At 42.4% G+C, this 18,761-nt stretch overlaps 1 protein-coding gene across 4 annotated transcripts in view; it reads right to left on the bottom strand.

Annotated features, from left to right (window-relative positions):
• Positions 1 to 18,761, bottom strand: part of GABRG3 (gamma-aminobutyric acid type A receptor subunit gamma3) — a 568,731-nt gene that overhangs the window by 193,885 nt on the left and 356,085 nt on the right. For all 4 annotated transcript variants that reach the window (XM_005559026.5, XM_015452551.4, XM_073995285.1 and 1 more), the window contains one exon: positions 16,932 to 17,014. In XM_005559026.5, coding sequence (XP_005559083.1) covers positions 16,932 to 17,014 — 83 coding nt within the window. The remainder of the gene's footprint in view (positions 1 to 16,931; positions 17,015 to 18,761) is intronic.

Raw genomic sequence — 18,761 nt, forward strand, 5'->3', positions numbered from 1 at the left:
ATATATCCACTGTTAGAGACTTAAACACCCCTCCGAGTAAACACAGAAATTTACTCAGCTACCAAATGGCAGAGACGAGACTCAAATTTAAATAAAAGGTTTATCAATTGGCAATTTCCCAATTAGTTAATCAACCTACAATCAAAAAGAAGCATACACTAATTTGCAGTTTGGGATGCTTAATGTTGGTATGCAAATTTCTTAATTTTTATAGAATTTGATACAATGATCAAAATAATTTTATTATAAAAATTACGTATCCTTACAAAGGTTCTCAGTATTTAATTTAGCTAAATTGAGAGAATATTTCAGATACTAATTTCCATACAATATTAACTTTTCACTGCAGTGACACTTGAATGAAACTTCTTTAGAAAGACAAGTCAACAGAATGAGCTCGCCTACATACTAAATAGCCAAAAAATATTTATATTGACCTTTATCACCTACATCACGTCTACAGAGACAAAAATAATAACAGGTCACCACCTCACAGTGCTAAGGTATGAAGATGATCAAGGAAATCCCTCCTCTAAACCGGGCCTGGGCCTTGGCCCCAGTGTCTCTGATATCCCATATATGCTAATACAAGAAAGGGTGCGGGGTCAGAATAAGCCTAACTAGGGGGAAAATTCATGCTGTTCCTCACTCCCCACACTCCTCAGAACAGATCACATTATTCATAAGATGAGGACCGAGATGCTACCCTCGCTAGTTTCTCTGGAAATACAGCCTTCCACACGAATTGAATGTCCTCCTTTTTATGCAAGCATCGTCCTCAAAGCCATAGTCTCTGCCTTGCTGGCATGGCTCCAACACAAGGGGTGAAAATGCATACAGTTGTCTGAATTTTTTCCAGATCCTGGTCATCCAAAAAAAACGGAAAGGTGCCTAGAAGGATAGAAGGCAGTCCATCTGGCACATTTAAACATTACCCAAGTCCTCTGTTCACGCTCCCATAAAAAATAATAATTGGATTGTTTGGCTGTATTCCCAGATAATAACAATCAGTCTAGAAAGTGCCTCAAGTACACCTTTTTTATTTTCGTATTTTGTTTTCTTTTCTTTGAGACACGGCTTTAGAATTTGTTGATGTACCGTGTTCCGAATAGGTAACTGAGCTAACCACCCAGTTAGTTAAATTGCATTTCCCAAAATGAAGCATTGCATGAGTTGCATCATCTGAAGGTATTAATGCAAATGATTTACCTTAGACAGCCACCTACACAGATATGTATCTATTAAGCACCTACTGTGGCCTAAGCGTTTAGTAGCCCATGGGAGACATGCTCCCTAACCTCCACAATCAACAGGGCCAAACTTCTTTGAAAATATTGATTGAGTGCAAGTAGCAACTTATAATCAAAATACATTGACAGGCTTTCTTCCCAATTACAGTAAGGCTGCAGCGGCCCAGCAGGGAAAACTATTTCGCTTCCAGATTTCTTATTTCTACCATTTCATGCTGTTAAATCGGCAGCAAAGAACAGGTCTGTGTGAGACACTCCTGGCTCATGGCTGAGGCACTGCAGGGCCAGCCACAGGGACTTGTGCACACCAAGACAGCCTCGCCCTGCTAGAGCAGGTCCAGCGGGCTGGCTCCCAGTCCCCCTCCTCCCTCGCCTTCCTGTTTCTAACTGTGAATGGTCAGATGAGCCCGAGGCACTGAGCGGTACCGTCCATGAGCCACTGTGAAGGGCAGGGGAGCTTAAAGGAGAAAAATGTCAAGTTTTGGAGTAGACAGGTAGGGTCTCGGAGATAGTTTTGGTAGCAAATCTGTTTTGAGAGGTAATTTACTGTATCTCGTTGTGACTTGCTGAGCGCATGCTCTTGGCACTGCCCGGGTGATCCTGGAATCAGCCCTGTACCTTGTGCTTTAAGCTCTGAGCAGAATGGCAACAACATGAAGCTTCTCAAGAGCCCAGACTGGGAGGCGGGAGCAGGGGAGGCGGCGGCAGGGGAGGCGGGAGCAACGCTCTGCCTCCAGGAGCCCCTGATCCAGGTAGAACCGAAGGAGTCAGGACCCAGGAGGCAGCCTCCCCACCTTGGTTCACACAGTGGATCAAAGACAAAGCACAGGGGAAAGGAGCTCCAAGAAATCCTACTGCAATTAAATAAGCTGTTTCCAAATAATGTCCACAATGCTCTGATGAAGAATGTTGCAGCTTCTCCCCTTGAAAGAGACATCCTTCCCATCCCTTAGGAATGCCCCGAGAATCTGTGAACCCTTGCATTTCCACGTTTCTTTCTATTCTTTTAATCCCAGTTTCTTGCAGGTCTGTGGGAATGGAAGCAGCAGCGCTGTCCTGTCTGGCCTGTGGGTCCATGTTTTTCACTCCTTTATTGAGAAGGCAGTGGCCTGAGTATGAATGGAGATGATAGAGCACGCTGTGGAAGGGGTGATGTGCTAGCAGCAGCCAGAGACACAGGCTGGGGTAGTGGACAGAACCCTGCCCTTGGAGAAGGAGAGCTGAGTGCACACTGCCGCTCAGCCACACACCAGCTGTGTGACCCTGCACCAGCGTTTGAATTCTTTCCCTAAGACTCGGTTTTTACATCTGTAAAAGGAAATTGGTAGGTGGGGACCGGGGTCAGAATGTGCTTCCCTGAAGACAGCAGGAAACACATGCACACAAGAGGGATCCTCACTGTTCTCTGGCCACTGCTTGGTGCTGGGCCTGTGTCAGCCCAGTGGGAAAGCAGGACACGGCCTTGGGACTGCGGTGACATGGCAGCAGCAGGACTCCGACATGCTCTCAGTGAGCTTCCCTCACTGGCATTTACTTCTCTTCCAAATTAATTACCCTGGGAGAATGGAATATTGTCTTTTAAAACTCAGAAAGCCAGTCAACGTTCTCAGACATCTCCGACAGCTCTGCAACAGCAGTGACATTTTCCTAATAATTTTTCTGGCTCTAATATGGCTGCAGCCAACACAGTTGTCAGAGATAAACAGCACCACATTTTTTTGTTTTTTATTTTCATCCCAAGTGGCGAGCCAGGGCAGAGCATGCTGCAGCCATGTGCCTCTCACACCCCATGGCCTGAGTGTCTTTTGGCTCTGACTGTCCTCCACCAATAACAACAACAATGGTGGTAACAAAAACTGCGAGCCCCTTTCTGGCGAGTGATATGTTGATCCTGAGAGCAGACTTGCTGGCCACTCTGCTCCGCTCAAAGCCTCACCACCTGCATGACAGGGGCAGACGACCTCATCCCTTCCTGCCTGATGTCCCAGCTGTGAAGGGTGCGGAAAAAGAACAGGGACTTCAAAGTCAAGGTAAGGATGAAACGGGCTGATGGGCTGAATGTACCTACGGAAGTGTGCAGGCTCCATGTTCCAGCACTGAGCTCCTTGCAGGTCAGGTGCAGTCATTGGGCTGACCCAGGGCTTCCCTGACACTCAGCTTGGTTCAAGTTTGATTTTTAAAGTTTATAAAAGTTTTCTAAACTTTATTTGAGTGAATACATGCATCATAAACTACAACAAAAACACACAAAGAAGCTAGCGGTTAGCTCTTTCACTCTCTACCCCCAAATAATGTTAACTGTTAAGACTTTGACTAGGGCAAAAAAGAAAAACATACTTAAAAAGACAAATAATACTTTTATCACAAAAAAGTAACCTATCATTAAATGTCTTCTCCTACACCATTGCACTAGTAAAATTAATTCTGGAAAGCCACATATGAAAACAAAACAAAACAAAAATCCAGAATTAGATAATAAATACTCAGGAGAGTTGCTGACCTGGCTAACTCTTCAGAAGTTTGAAGAGGCTTTCAGGCCTCTGAAGTCTGTTTATTTCTCAGCACAGTGTTCCAGCCATCTTGCCCTTCTTTCCCTCCAAAACACACCCCAAAACAAAAGCATGCATTGTTGACTCTCTGTTCTTAAAAAACAGCTTTCAAAAAGCAAACGCTGCACAAAAGTACGTAACAGAACCATAAAAGATGTAGCATAGGACCTTTTCCTTCTTAGCAAAGTCGTCCTTGCTTTACATGGTTTCTTTCGTACACTCTCCAGGGTTTGCCTGCCCCATGAGTAAGACAACACTTTCGGATTATGTTGCATGAAAAACAGAAAACGTCTGACTAGTATAAACCAAGGAGGCGATAACCGTGTGATGAGAATTACAATTGTTGCTGAAGCTTTGGTTCCATTTTTATTGACTTCAGTTTTTCCTTTATGGAAGATGTAAGAAACATGAAGCTTTTCTGACCTTGTTATTTTTACAAAATTTGCCTTTGATAGAGCAAACATCTCAATAATGCCAAGAGCTCTCAGTGGCTCCTTCAAGTTGTTTGTACTATGGAGAGGATGGATCATATTCCCGGCTGCATTTTTAACTCAACACAGAGCTTGGTGTTTGTAAGCAATCTTGGCACAGACACATGTACATTGTTGGGCAGATTATTTAAAATGGAGAAGAAAGAAACTCAGTATGAAAGGCTGATGGCTTAGCGAGGGTTTGGCTATTTTCTCTGCCCTTGAAGACCTTGCCTGTGTAGAGTGTGTCTACCACAACAGGGCTTTCTTTCCCTTGGGAATTCCAGAGGCCACAGAGAAACTGTGCAATTATCCCCCACACCCACTCCTGCCCATGTAGCCACAACACTCCCATGGTTGTGTGCTTTCTGGGCTAACTTAAGTGGGAACTTCTAACACCTGCACCTAGAGTCCCTTCCATCATTGTATAACTTGCTATCATTCCCACCTTGCAGATGGGGAAAGGGAGGCTTAGAGGGGTTTAGAGAGATGAAGAAGGTTCCCTGACACAAGAGGAGAGGCTAGCTGCTGTGTGATGGAACCTGAGAGATGCTGAAAGTCACCCTCACTGATGGCCTCCCCAGCTTTCCTGCCCCAGCGCCTCCTCCCTCCATCAGCTCTGGGATGTTTGAGAAAGAGGCACAATGCCTCCAGGTTCACTGTTACAAGTCATGCAGGGTCACCCAAATGGAATGAGAAGGCCATGACCTTCAAAACGAGAAGTCCTCTTCTTATCCTCAGAAGGTGGCCTCTCTTATCAATGCTATGATCATGTTCTCAACCTCTCTGAACAAATTACGTCACTAAAGCTGGAATAAAATAACCTGCCTTCAAGACTGGGCAGAAGGAACCAGCGCGATCCTGTTCACCAGTGGTTTGCCCACTGTAGTGAGTTTCCACCAAAGTGAGGATGTCAGTTACTGGGGGACGATACTAAAACCCTGTTACTTCACTGTCATCTTCGCAGGAATGCACAGCCAGCCTGACTGACTGCATCCAGCAGCCACCCACTCCACAAGGTGTGCAAGTCTACAGGAATGGGAAGCAAGCAAGGCAAGGGGCGGAGCATATGAAACAGGAAAAGCAGGAGATGATAAAGGTCCACCTCACCTGTGGCAGAGGCCTGCCTGGCCTGGTCCTTGATGGGAAACCTGGTTCCCAGGGCAACAGCTTGATTCTTACTCCCAGGTCCAGGATGCTGGACATGCCGCGCAGCTCCCTCTAGCTGCTTCCAGAGTTTGTGGATTTAAGAGGATGCTTGAGCGTTTAGGACCTTGAAGCCCACATGTCTGGTAGGCTCCTCCCTCACCTGGGAAGGTGGGCTTCCTTTTGGCTGTCCACACCGCTTACCTCTGTGTGACAGGACACGAGGCCTCTGTGGACACCTTGCAGAAGCTGCCATTTAGAGATTAACTCCTCCAACTAGAAGACAGGACTCTCCTAGTTGGAGTCTCCTAAAGGAGCAGTATGCTCCTTTCCTGCCACAGCAAAAGGCATGGGGGAAGGCCCCACGTGTTGGGATGCCCCATTTGGCAGTGGCCCGCCTCAATAGTGCACTTGGGCAGCAGGCAGAAGACAAGGAGATGTTGACCTGGCTTATTTTAATACACACACACCAGATACAAAGCATTTGGACGAGTAAAGAGTGGTTGATTCTCTCCTCAGGTCACATCAACAAGGGTTTAGAATGAAATACAGCTTGCTGTACTCTATATGCTCTGCAAACAGGAAGAAAGGAGGTATTAGTGCCTCCTAAAAACATACATTTGCTGGTTTGTTTGTACCTCTGCACGGCCAGTCAATATTGCAAAGCCTGGTAGCAACACAGATAAATGCAGTTGTCCTGTCCAGTTCAGGCACCTTTCTGTCTGGACGGTACAAAGCTGACCACGAAATGCACATGGTGCCACTCTGAGGGCACTGAGCACCTAACTAGGAGCATGGTCCTCCTGCGATGCATCGAGAATCTTTCCCCAAGTCAACTCTCCGCACAGACCTGTGCCCTGGAAAGACGCGAGTGCCGTGAACCAGCGTCTGAATCAGACTCAGCAGCAATGAACTTAACGTCGGGGCCACAGAACCACCGCATCGGGGAACTGGATCCTCTTGAATCGGTTTCCATTGCCCTTTGGTTTTCTGGCATCTCTTTACAGTAAGTATGTTTAAAAAGAAGGATGTAAAGGATGCCTGGGGTGGGGGGCATCACTGCAGGGAAAAGGAACAACCAAAGTTCTTTCCAGCACATTCCTGGTTAACAGCACGTCCACAAGAATACAAGAATTGTGTTGATGGATAACTTTTAAGATATCGGTATCGAAAGCAGCAGGTGATGCGGACATGTGTTTCCATTTCCCGAGGAGGACAGGGCTTGTTTTCAGACTGGCCCCACTCAAGGGCAGCCTGAAGCGCTGACCCCACGTTCCCAACCAGCTGGAGAACATGAATTGATAGCAGAATCTCCCTTGAGGAGGAGCCGAACAGTAACAAACAATGACTAGTATTTCTTAGCTTTAAGACTTCCCTCGCTCCATATTTAGTGCTGATTTATCTATTAATAACAGTCCTAGTTGATTCAGAGAACACCATAGTACAGCGCTGCGTTTGAAGGTATTTTCCTCCCCTTCTCTAGCCTGTGTTCCAATAGGGAATGTACAGGCAGGGGTTTAGAGAAGCATGGGTGATTTGCAACTTTTTAAATCACAAGGCTTATTTCTGTGTGAGAGAGATTTAGTTTATGCACATACGAATATATGCATATTTGCATAGATTTTATGGCTTTTTTTTAGGTTAGTCAAGACATCTCATAGTTGGATTTCAAATCCAGAACTGAGAGACTAGAGAATGCAGAGCATGTATCAAGAAAGGTGCTGGAAATAAATAGCGGGAAAAAAAATGGGAAAAGAGGAACGAAGAACATGACTAATACTAAACAAAACCTAGGGTTTTGAAGATGTGCATCTTGTTTGAAGACCTCTGCGTGGGTCTGACTGTACTTTCCAACAGCACGGTGGCCTTGAGCTGCAATAGGCTACTGAGCTGTGAAATGTGGCTACTCCACACTGAAGGGTGCTGTCATAAAATGCACACTGGTGTCTACGACTTAGCATAAAAAACCTCAGGCTATTTTATTAAAATAGCTCATTGGTAATTTTTCGTATTGATTGCACAGCAAAACAATATTCTGTATAGACTGTATTGAATAAAATGTAGTAGTAAAATTAACTCCACCTGTTTCTTTTTGCTTTTTAAAATGAGACTCCTAAAAAATCTAAAATTGTATCAGTGGTTTGCATTGTATTTCGATCAGCCAGCTCTGATTTAAGAAATATCGTAAAAGGTACAAGAAGTGTTGATCTGAAAATGAAGACATTCAGAACTAAGCAGACCATGATGCTACTCAGGGAATAAGAGCAAAGTGTCTGCAAGTTTGAAAGAGAAGCAGAACAGTGGAAAATCAATATAGATCACCTTGTAGAGTTTTGTCATTTTAATAATATTTAGTATTTCAGTTCAAAAACACAAAATGATTTCTACTTATTTAGGTCTTCTTTCATGTTTTTAATAATAAAAGACAGTTAACAACTCCACTTTAGCTCTCACTTCCTGCTTATTTTGAGAATGTTATATAAATGGGATCTCGCATATGTGACCTTTGGAGACTGGCATTCTTCACTCAGCTTCGAATGCTGTTGCAGACCAAGTTGTTGCATATATGAGTAATTTGTTGGTTTTGCTTGCTGAGTAGTTGTCCATTTTAAAGATGTACCAACAGTTTGCTTAACCATTAACCACTGAAGAACATGAGAGCTGTTTCTGGTTTGAGGCTATTAAGAATGGTGCTACTATGAATATTTATAGACAGATTTTCTTGTCAACATAACTATTCATTTCTCCAAGACAAATGCCCAAACTTGCAATCACTAGGTCACATGATAAGTACAGTTTTAGTTTCATAAGACACTTCTGTGCTATTTTCTACAGTGACTGTGTCATTCTACATTCCCACCAGCAGGGTATCCAGGTTTTCCACATCCTGGCCAGGATTTCGTGTTCTCACTATTTTTTTATTTTAGTCATTCTAATAGGTATGTAGTGATAGCTCACTGTGATTTTAATTTACATTTACTATTAATAATAGCTGATGACGTTGAACATCTTTTCGCACACAGATTTTCCATGTAAATATCACCTTTGGTCAAACGACTATGTCTCTCACCAGTTTCTTCTTTCTTTCTTTCTTTCTTTCTCTCTTTCTTTCTTTCTTTTTTTTTTTTTTTTTTTTTTTTTTCTGAATCTCACTCTTGTTTCCCAGGCTGGAGTGCAATGGCATGATCTCGGCTCACTGCAAACTCTAACTCCTGGGTTCCAGCGATTCTCCTGCTTCAGCCTTCTGAGTAGTTGGGATTACAGGCATGCACCACCACACCTGGCTAATTTTTTTGCTGTGGTTGTTAGTAGAGATGGGGTTTCACCATGTTGGTCAGGTGGGTCTCGAACTCTTGACCTCAGGTGATTTGCCCACCCTGGCCTCCCAAAGTGCTGAGATTACAGGCATGAACCACTACACCTGGCCTATCTTTTACCCATTTCTAACTGTATTGTTTTGTTGTTCAGTTTTTAGTATACATTTTTAAAATGTGATTTAAAAATCCATAATGTAAAATGAGTCATTTTAACCATTTTCAGTGTACAACTCAGTCGTAGTAAGTACATTCCCAGTGTGGGGCAGCAATTGCTGCTCTATTTCCAAAACCTGCTCATCATCCCACACAGAAGATCTGTGCTCCCCTTGTTCTCTCCTCCCCACATTCCCTGGTCCCCTCCACTCTGCTTTCTCTCCCTATGAATCTGCCTATTCTAGACACCTCATGGAGGTGCAAGCATAGAGTACTCATTCCTTTTTCATTGGCCTTATTCGACTTAAATGATGTTTCCAAAGGCGTAGCATGCATCTGAACATCCTTGGTATGGCATGTATTAAAACATCCTTAGTCATTAGGGAAATGCAAATCAAAACCATAAAGAGCTACAACTTCTCATCCACTAGGATGGCTGTTATCAATAAAAAGGGAAGAGATAACAAGCGTCGGTGAGGATGTGAAGAAACTAAAATCTTTGTGCCTTGCTGGTGAAAATGTAAAGTAGTACGCTGCTGTGAAAAACAGGCTGTCATTTCCTCAGAGAATTAAATACAGAATTATTATATGGTCCAGAAATTCCACTTCTAGGTATGCACCTGTAAGAACCGAAAGCTGAGACTCAAGCAGGGCCTTGTCTACCAATGGGTGCAGCAGTCGCCACAGTCAAAAGGTGAAAGCAACCCAAGTTCCCATCAGAAAATGAATAGACAAATCATGGTACTGCATATGATACAATACTGTTCAGTCATAAAAAGAAATGAAATTATTTAAGAGTTATTTATATATCACAGATTCAAGCCTTATCAGATTTGTGGTTTGCAAAGTGTTCTCTCCCAGCCTAATTTGCCTTTTTGACCTCATGACAAGTTCTTGGTAGACCAACGTTTTCACTTTTGACAAGGTCCCATTGATCACTTTTTCGTTTGGGGATCATGCTTTCAGTACCAAGTATAAACACTCTTCATTAGCCTTAGTTCATGAATATTTTTTCCTACGTATTTTTTCTAATATATTGCGTTTTTATGTTTATTTTATTTAAGGCCTCAATTCCTTTGGAATTAACTATTGTATAAAGTCAAGCTTTTTTTTTTTTTTTTTTTTTTTTTTTTTTTTTTTTTGCTCATAGATATCCAATTGAACTTCAGAAATCAATTACCATTTTACTTGTTGTTTGACAGAGTAATGATATATGCTACTTGCATACTTCTCATAATATAGCATTTTAAAGATAAGGTTCAAGACATGCTAACAGCAGCAGTGCCATGCATTAGTGTGATGGGTGTCCCAGGATTTAATGTTGCACAATAAAGAGTCAACAGTGGGATACTAATTATTTTAGTGGGATACTAACTGAAAGTTTAATTAAAGGAATGGCATCTCACCTTTCAGATTTCATTCTAGTACATAATTTAAACAATTGCCAATGAACATTTATTTTGCATATATAATATTCTACATCTCAAACTAAGCAACAGAAAGAGATTATGTCGAGGTCCGGTGCACCCCATATTATTTTATAGAAGTGTATATGCGTGTGTGTGCCTGTGTGTGTATGTGTTTGAAGAGATCCCTCTCTTCAGAAAAAATAATAGCATAGAGTTGTAACACTGGCATTCTTAACATTTTGGCATTAATTTTGTATTTGACTTAAAACAGATTAGGACATCCATGTATATTGCATTGTTTAGCTAAAGGTATATACTGTAGCTACACTAAGCTAGACACATTAATTTTTCAAAGGCAATATAACTTTTGGAAGTGAACTCGTGAGTAAAATAAAGCTCATACTAGCATATATTAAGCAATCAGCTGGACAAAAAGAAACATTTATTTCATAATGCTGACATTTAATCAAAAGAAAACCATGAAGAAAACAAATTATTTTCAAAACAAGTTAAGAAGTAAAGAATTAAATGCCCAAAATTTATATTTTGCCTTTTTATTTAATTTTTTTCATAAAATATATTAAGACACTATTGGGGGAACCTGCCCTCAATATTTCAGTGTAGGTTCTTTCTATTTTCCATAAGTGTCGGCCAGCTGAGAAATAGAGAGAAAGAGTACAGAGAGGAATTTTACAGCTGGGCCACTGGGGGTGATATCACATATCAGTAGGTCCATGATGTCCACCTAAGCCGCAAAACCGCAAGTTTTATTAAGAAATTTAAAAGGGGAGGGAGTGCAAGAACAGGGAGTAGGTCACAAGATCATATGCTTCAAAGGGCAAAAAGGAGAACAAAGATCACATGCTTCTAAGGAAACAGGACTAGGGCAAAATCAGAAACTCCTGATAAGGGTCTATGTTCAGCGGTGTATGTATTGTCTTGATAAACATCTTAACAGAAAACAGGGTTCGAGAGCAGAGAACTGGTCTGACCTCAAATTTATCAGGGTGGGGTTTTTCCCCACCCTAGTAAGCCTGAGGGTACTGCAGGAGACCAGGGCGTATCTCAGTCTTTATCTCAACCACATAAGACAGACATTCCCAGAGTGGCCGTTTATAGACCTCCCCCCAGGAATGCATTCCTTCCCCAGGGTATTAATTAATATTCCTTGCTAGGAAAAGTATTTAGTGGTATCTTCCCTACTTGCACATCCACTTATAGGCTCTCTGCAAGAAGAAAAACATGGCTCTATTTTGCCCGACCCCACAGGCAGTCAGACCTTGAGGTTGTCTTCCCTTGTTCCCTGAAAATCACTGTTATTCTGTTCCTTTTCAAGGTGCACTGATTTCATATTATTCAAACACACGTTTTACAATCAATTTGTACAGTTAACACAATTATAGTAGTAGCCCTGAGGTAACGTACATCCTCAGCTTACGAAGATAACAGGATTAAGAGATTCAAGTAAGACAGGCATAAGAAATTATGAAAGTATTATTTGGGAAGTGACAAATGTCCATGAAATATTCACAAATTATGTTCCTCTGCCATGGCTCCAGCCGGTCCCTCCATTCAGAGCCCCTGACTTCCCAAAACAAGACACAGATTAAACAAGACAGTTTGCCATAATTCACGGGAGATGATTTTTCCTTTTAGTGAAATGTATTTTGGGCTTGTTCTGCTGTGTAGATTCTCCCCACAATCTGAGAATTGTGAACGGCACATCTACCAGACAGGTTCACAGGTCTTGGAATGCTCTGAGTCACTAGTAATTATGGCAGGCAAACTAGTAACCAGCAAGGATGTTCACACTCTGAACCCTAGAACCTGCTACTATGTCACTTTATGTGGCAGAAGGGACTTCAAAGATGTGATTAAGTGAAAGATCTTAGATGGGAGATCATCTTGGCCCATGTGGGTGAGCCCAATCTAATCACACAGGTCTTCAAAACCCAGGGAGCTCTCCTGTCTGTGGTTTAAGAGAGAGATGATGACAAAAGTGGGATCAGAGAGAGGTGCTGTTGTTGGCTCCAAAGATAGAGGAAGGGGACCCACGTCAAGGAATGTGGGCAGCCTCTAGGAGCCTGAAAAAAGCCAGGACACAGATTCTCCCCCAGAGCCTCCAGGTGGCAATGCTGCCCTGCCCACACCTTGATTTTAGCCCAGTTCAGATTTCTAATCTACAGAAATGTAAGATATTAAATTTATGTTGTTTCAAGTCACTAAGGCGACAGTAATTTGTTGCAGGAGTAATAGGAAATGAATAAAACAATCAATGCTGTTTGCAATTGAATATTCTTTATGGTTCAATTTCTATGAGTGCACTAACTACACAATTATGGCCAAGTTCTAGACACCAAAAATGTTTGTCCAAGAGTCCATATCAAATTCACTTTTAATTCATCCATATAAGTAATTTAAAATGTAGTTTTAATAATTTTAACAAGTTTAAATAAACTTATAACATTACCTCTTAAAGTACATTTTAGGAATTTTTAAAACGTGATCCTTAACTCAATGACTACAGAAAGTGCTATAGGAAATTTTTAATTAATTAAAATATTATTTCAAAAATCTCAACTATTTAAAAATAAAAGTTAAAGCCATTACCCAAACATGTTATATAGCAAATGTTATTGCCTCATCTCTGTGCATATATTGGAAAATCTTACATACTTGTCATTGTTTGAGAGGTTTTGCTTCTGCTACTCAGAGAGCCAAGACCAGCCTAACAGTTGTTAGTCAATTTTATGATCACTTTATATCTTACTGTACCTTTTGGGCAGTTTTTCTAACTTTTATTTGTATGATAGTGAATATAACTAGTTGTTCAACTTTGTTATTGTAAAATTTTTAAGTGGAAAAATACAGCTTCTGAGTGTATTTAATTGAAAAATATCAGGACACTGCAAGGTTAACTGTTCACAAACATGGACACCACTTCACTTTCTTTCCTTTCTTTTTTTTGAGATGGAGTCTCACTCTATTGCCTAGGCTGGAGTGCAGTGGCATGATCTCGGCTCACTGCAACCTCTGCCTCCTGGGTTCAAGCCAGTCTCCTGCCTCAGCCTCCCACGTAGCTGGGATTACAGGTACATGCCACCACACCTGGCTAATTTTTGTATTTTTAGTAGAGATACACCATAATGGCCAGGCTGGTCTTGAACTCCTGACCTCGTGATCTGCTTGCCTCGGCCTCCCAAAGTGCTGGGATTACAGGCATGAGCCACTGCACCCGGCTCACTTCACTTTCAATTGCTTATTGGTATTAGAATCGGCGTCTCCCTGAAAATGGACGCCCATCATGTGGAAACAACTTAGGCACCAAACTGATTTAGATGCAAGTATCCTCCATCACTCCAAGTTACCAATGAGTGTTTTCATTAGGAGAGTGTTATTATTCTCATTTATGAATAGTGAATCCTATACATATGAATTAATGCTACACATGTAAAGTGGTTCAAAAACTTATACTTTAAAGCACTCTTTTGTATTTCGGGAAACCAAGTTTTTTTTTAATTTGATATTTTTTTAATTTGATATTATGGAACATTGTGGTTTATGACAGCAATAGATTCCTAATTGATTTATTTACCTCCAATAATTTTTTTTTTTACTAGACTTTAAAAAAAAGAAGCAGGTTTAGGTTCACAGAAAAATTGAGCAGAAAGTATAGAGCTCCCAAGTACTCCTTTCCCCAGCTATCAACATCCCCCACCAGAGCAGTGCATTTGTTACAATCAATGAACCTACATTGACGTGTCGTTATCACCTGAAGTCCAGGGACTGATTTTAGCATTCATCCTTAGCGTTGTACATTCTATGTGTTTGACAAATATGTCCAACATGACAGTATCATATATAATAGTTTCACTGTCCTAAAAATCCTCCCTCTGCTCACAACCCCTGGCAACCACTGACCTTTCTATTGTTTTTACAGTTTTGCCTTTTCCAGAATGTCATATAGTTGGAATCAGAGTATGCAGCCTTTTCAGATTGGTTTCTTTTACTTAGTAAACAGGCATTTAAGTTTCCTACATGTCTCTTTATGGCTTGGGAGCTCCCTTCTTTGTAGTGCTGAATCATATTCCACTGCATGAATGTGCCGCGGTCTGTTTATCCATTCTCCTACCAAAGGACATCTTGGTTGCTTCCAAATTTTGGCAACTATGAATAAAGCTGCTACAAACACCTGTATGCAGGTTTTGGTGTGGACATAAGTTTTAATTCATTTGGGTAAATGCCAAGGAGTACAAATTCTGGATCATATAGTACCAGCATGTCTAGTTCTGTGAGAGACGACCCAGCTGTCTTCCAAAGGGCTGTGACATTGTGCATTCCCCCAGCGGTGAGTGAGAGTTCCTGCTGCCCCACATCCCCACCGCATTTACGGTTGCCAGTGTTTCAGATTTTCTGCCATATAACCGTGCACATCCAGTTTTGCTCTTATAAGATCTTATACGGTTGCTGAATGTAAATTTGATCCTGCCACTCCCTGATTTTCAGATATAATAACCTTTCTTTGCTCATGCATTGGAAGTGCCACTTTCTGTCACGATATATAAGACTGTCCACCCCCGGCTCCCACATTCACTCTGACCACCATCACTACCACGACACACCAGAAACAGGGAAACAGATGTGGCTGGTCTCACAAACCATTTTTACTACTATCCAGATTTCTTCCTAGTACTTTATGCTCATTGTCAACTAATTCCAGAAAGGCATTCGCTTTCACGTATTTCCCCGAGTATGTGTGAATTGTCTTTAAGAATTTATGTTATTGCTATAAATATCTTTTTAAAACAATTTATACAAGCGCTTTTCTTTCTGGCAGTATTGTGTAAGTCCATGTGCACACAATCCCCTCCTGGAACTGAGCACTTAAAAGGCTCTGTGAATGATTTAAACACATTTTTACAGCATGACAGAATGAGGGAAGCTATTACAGAAAGAAATAAGGTTTCTGGTGAGAACACGTGCATAGTGTGCAGAGCTCTGCTGATCTCTGCAGACCTGGACCTGGGCCTCCACAGGCCCCACACATGCAAGGAACAGAAGCAAAAGTAAAATAAGGGACGAACATATTTTACAGTTCATTTGAAGGTTCAGGGAAAGATCAATAATGTTCAATGAAGAAAGCCACAAAAACTTCTACATGAGATTTCATCAGATTTGTTTGTCATGTTCCATATGCAATTTTATTTATTTATTTATTTATTATTTATTTATTTAGAGACAGAGTCGCACTCTGTCACCCAGGCTGGAGTGCAGTGGTACGATCTCAGCTCACTGCAACCTCTGCCTCCTGGGTTCAAGCGATTCTGCTGCCTCAGCCTCTGGAGTAGGTGGGACTACAGGCACCCACCACCACCCTCAGTTGATTTTTTGTATTTTTAGTAGAGACGGGGTTTCACCGTGTTAGCCAGGATGGTCTTGATCTCCTGACCTTGTGATCCACATGCCTCAGCCTCCCAAAGTGCTGGGATTACAGGCATGAGCCACTGCGCCTGGCCCCATATGCAATTTTAAAGAAAGCCAGTACAATAAACTGAATTCCTATGAGTCATACATAAGTACTTGTGATTAATTCATTTAAAATGCCCCATTGTAAATTCATTCACCAGATATCTTTCCATTTTGATTTTAACTTAAAAATTGTAGAGATTTGATATTTGATATTCCTTTTATATGCACTCTTATACTTAGCAGTAGATGTTGTCTTTAGGAACTTGTAAAGGATTACTTGATAACTATGATATCTACCATAAGTAAAACGTTGGAAGATAAAATACTATGAAAAATTAAATCATCTTACAATGGTTCAATGAGACAAATGTAAGTAAAATTAAAGAAAAATTTGTATCTTTCTACTTAGTAGACAAATCACCTTGCTTTAAGGTAATGTTAAATCGGCCAGGCACGGTGGCTCATGCCTGTAATCCCAGCACTTTGGGAGGCCGAGGTGGGTGGATCACCTGAGGTCAGGAGTTCGAGATCAGCCTGACCAACATGGTGAAACCCCAACTAAAAATACAAAAATACAAAATACAAAAATACAAATATACTAAAATACAAAATACAAAAATAGCTGGGCGTGGTGGCACGTGCCTATAGTTCCAGCTACTCGGGAGGCTGAGGCAGGTGAATCACTTGAACCCCGGGAGGCAGAGGTTGCAGTGAGCTAAGACCGTGCTACTGCACTCCAGCCTGGGCGACAAGAGCAAAACTCAGTCTCAATAGATAAATAAATAAATAAACATTAAAAATAAATTTAAAAAAGATAATGTTAAATCTAAAATATTACGTAGGAATTTTGTATACGTCCGAATAGTATGCACAGCTCATTAGCATAAGGGTCTTTTGGTAAATCAACGTTGATCAGTTTCTGAATGTTTCCATGTTATGGATGGTCAAGTTGCTCACAGCCTTATCGAGATCACCTATTTTGTAACGTGGCTCTTATGCGACAAGGTCTAGAGTGAGAATGCCCAGGTAGTCAATACCAAAACCATCATCAGTTTTCTCTGTGTGTGCAGGGACACTGTGATCAATCGCATGGCTGTTTGACAGACGCAGCACCAGGCTAGGCATCCCTCACACAGCATGCACACCCCGGGCCGGGACTGGTACTCACAGCTGGAGAAAATCAGCGGGCAGGAGTGCTCGTCCATGGGGAAGTTGTGCAGCTGCAGCTGGCACTCGGCATTGATGGTGAGCCTGCGGAAGAGCCAAGCGTCAGTCCAGGTCAGCAAACAGCACAGGGCAAGGCTGGCGGCTGCTACGGCACCCCATGTGGGGATGGGGAGGGCCGCTCCGTCACCCAGGGCAGCACATGCGGCTCACTCTTGGCCAGGGAACCATTCACGGTGAGACTGTGCTGTGTTGCTTCCATGTTGGGTTATTTTGTTTTGCTTTTAACTATCAGTGGCACAGAGAATTCCAGTTAGTAAAATTCCAACTGTGTCTAGAAATACACGCCAAGTCAGAGAGGAGACAAAACCAACTGTTGTTTTATAAGTTGTTGTTGTCAATCTGTTTGAATTAAATCCTTCCTCCATTTGGAAAATGGTGTGTTTATCTAAACAGCTATTATGCCAAATTAATGCACGCATCGGGGGGATTTCCTGTTTGGACAACTGCCCCATATTTCACTAGGCAGGTGGTGGCTCTGCCAAATGGGGGTCCTGCCTCCTCCCAGGGCAGTAGCCTCATACTTCAGTGTCTACACGGGGTCCCAGAACTGGCTGGGTCTTGGCCCTGGCTTGCTGAGGCTTTATGTCATGTCAGAGTCTCCGGTGTATGGCTGTACAACTGACGAGGAGACAACTTCTACAAACCCCAGCTCTCAACATATTTCATCCGCACAGTTCCCAGCTGTGGCTTTTTTTCTTTTTTTGCTGTAATTGTTCCCTCCCTGGCAAAACGAGGATTTCCCTGAAACTTTAATGCTCTCTCACCGTCTGCTTATTTTAAAGTCCATCTGGGCCTATGTGTGTGCTGTGGACATTTATTTAATGTTAGGAATCAGATTTCTCCTTGTGGAAATCTCAGTACGCACACAGCTTTCATTCTCAGGATGGATGAGCTAAGCCAGTAAGGATGGGTAAGGAGAGGAAAGTGACAGGGGTCAAGCCCTGAGGCAGAAAGAGCAGAGCGGGGAGATGTAGCCACAGAGCAGGTGCAAGAAGCAGCCCTGTGCCCTGGGGCAGTGAGAGCGAGCCGGTGAGAGCAAAGGCTAGATGCACCCAGGGCTTCTGAGCCATCAGGAAGAAGGGAGTGCAGTGCCCTCTGGAGCAGCACCAACCGCTCAAAGGACACTGCTGGAGGGACCGTCCAGTCCCTGTGCTGGGCGAGCAGACAGGAGTGTGGAGGGCTCAACATTGCTAGTGCTGTGTTGCTGTGTGTTCAGTTAGACTCTGACCATCCCAGCAGAAAGACCTGGGGGAGACGGGCTCCCAGTGGTGACTGTGGCGAGTCAGTTTCCTTCTTGGAAGCTCAGTTTCCCTCACCTCTCTGGGTTCCTTGGAAGACTTCCCTGCCTCTAGGAGGACACGCTCCGGGGGAGCTGCTGCTTCCCTCAGGGATGTGCTTGGGAAAGGGGCCTACTCTCCCCATCTTCCTTGTGGTCTCAGATTCACTCAAACTGCATTTGTTGGTTAGTGTGCCGACATCTGTCTTTTCCTAGGCGAGAGGACCCACGGTGTAAATCTATTAAGAATAACTTTCACAGCCTGCTTCCAGCAGAAATGGATTCTGAAGAAATGAGCTTATATTCTCTGTGGATCACCTGTATGCTTTTATTTTTACACGTGTGGCATGAAGGCCAACTTTCTCAGGATGCTGTAGCATGTCTCATGTGAAAGAGAACAGACTTAGAGACAAAAATCGGGTCTCATTCCTACAACGATTCAAATTAAGGATCCCATTTTAAACCCGGAGTAATCGGAGATCGATGCAGCATCTT

This window comes from Macaca fascicularis, chromosome 7, assembly GCF_037993035.2.
Source record: "Macaca fascicularis isolate 582-1 chromosome 7, T2T-MFA8v1.1".
NCBI lineage: Eukaryota > Metazoa > Chordata > Mammalia > Primates > Cercopithecidae > Macaca > Macaca fascicularis.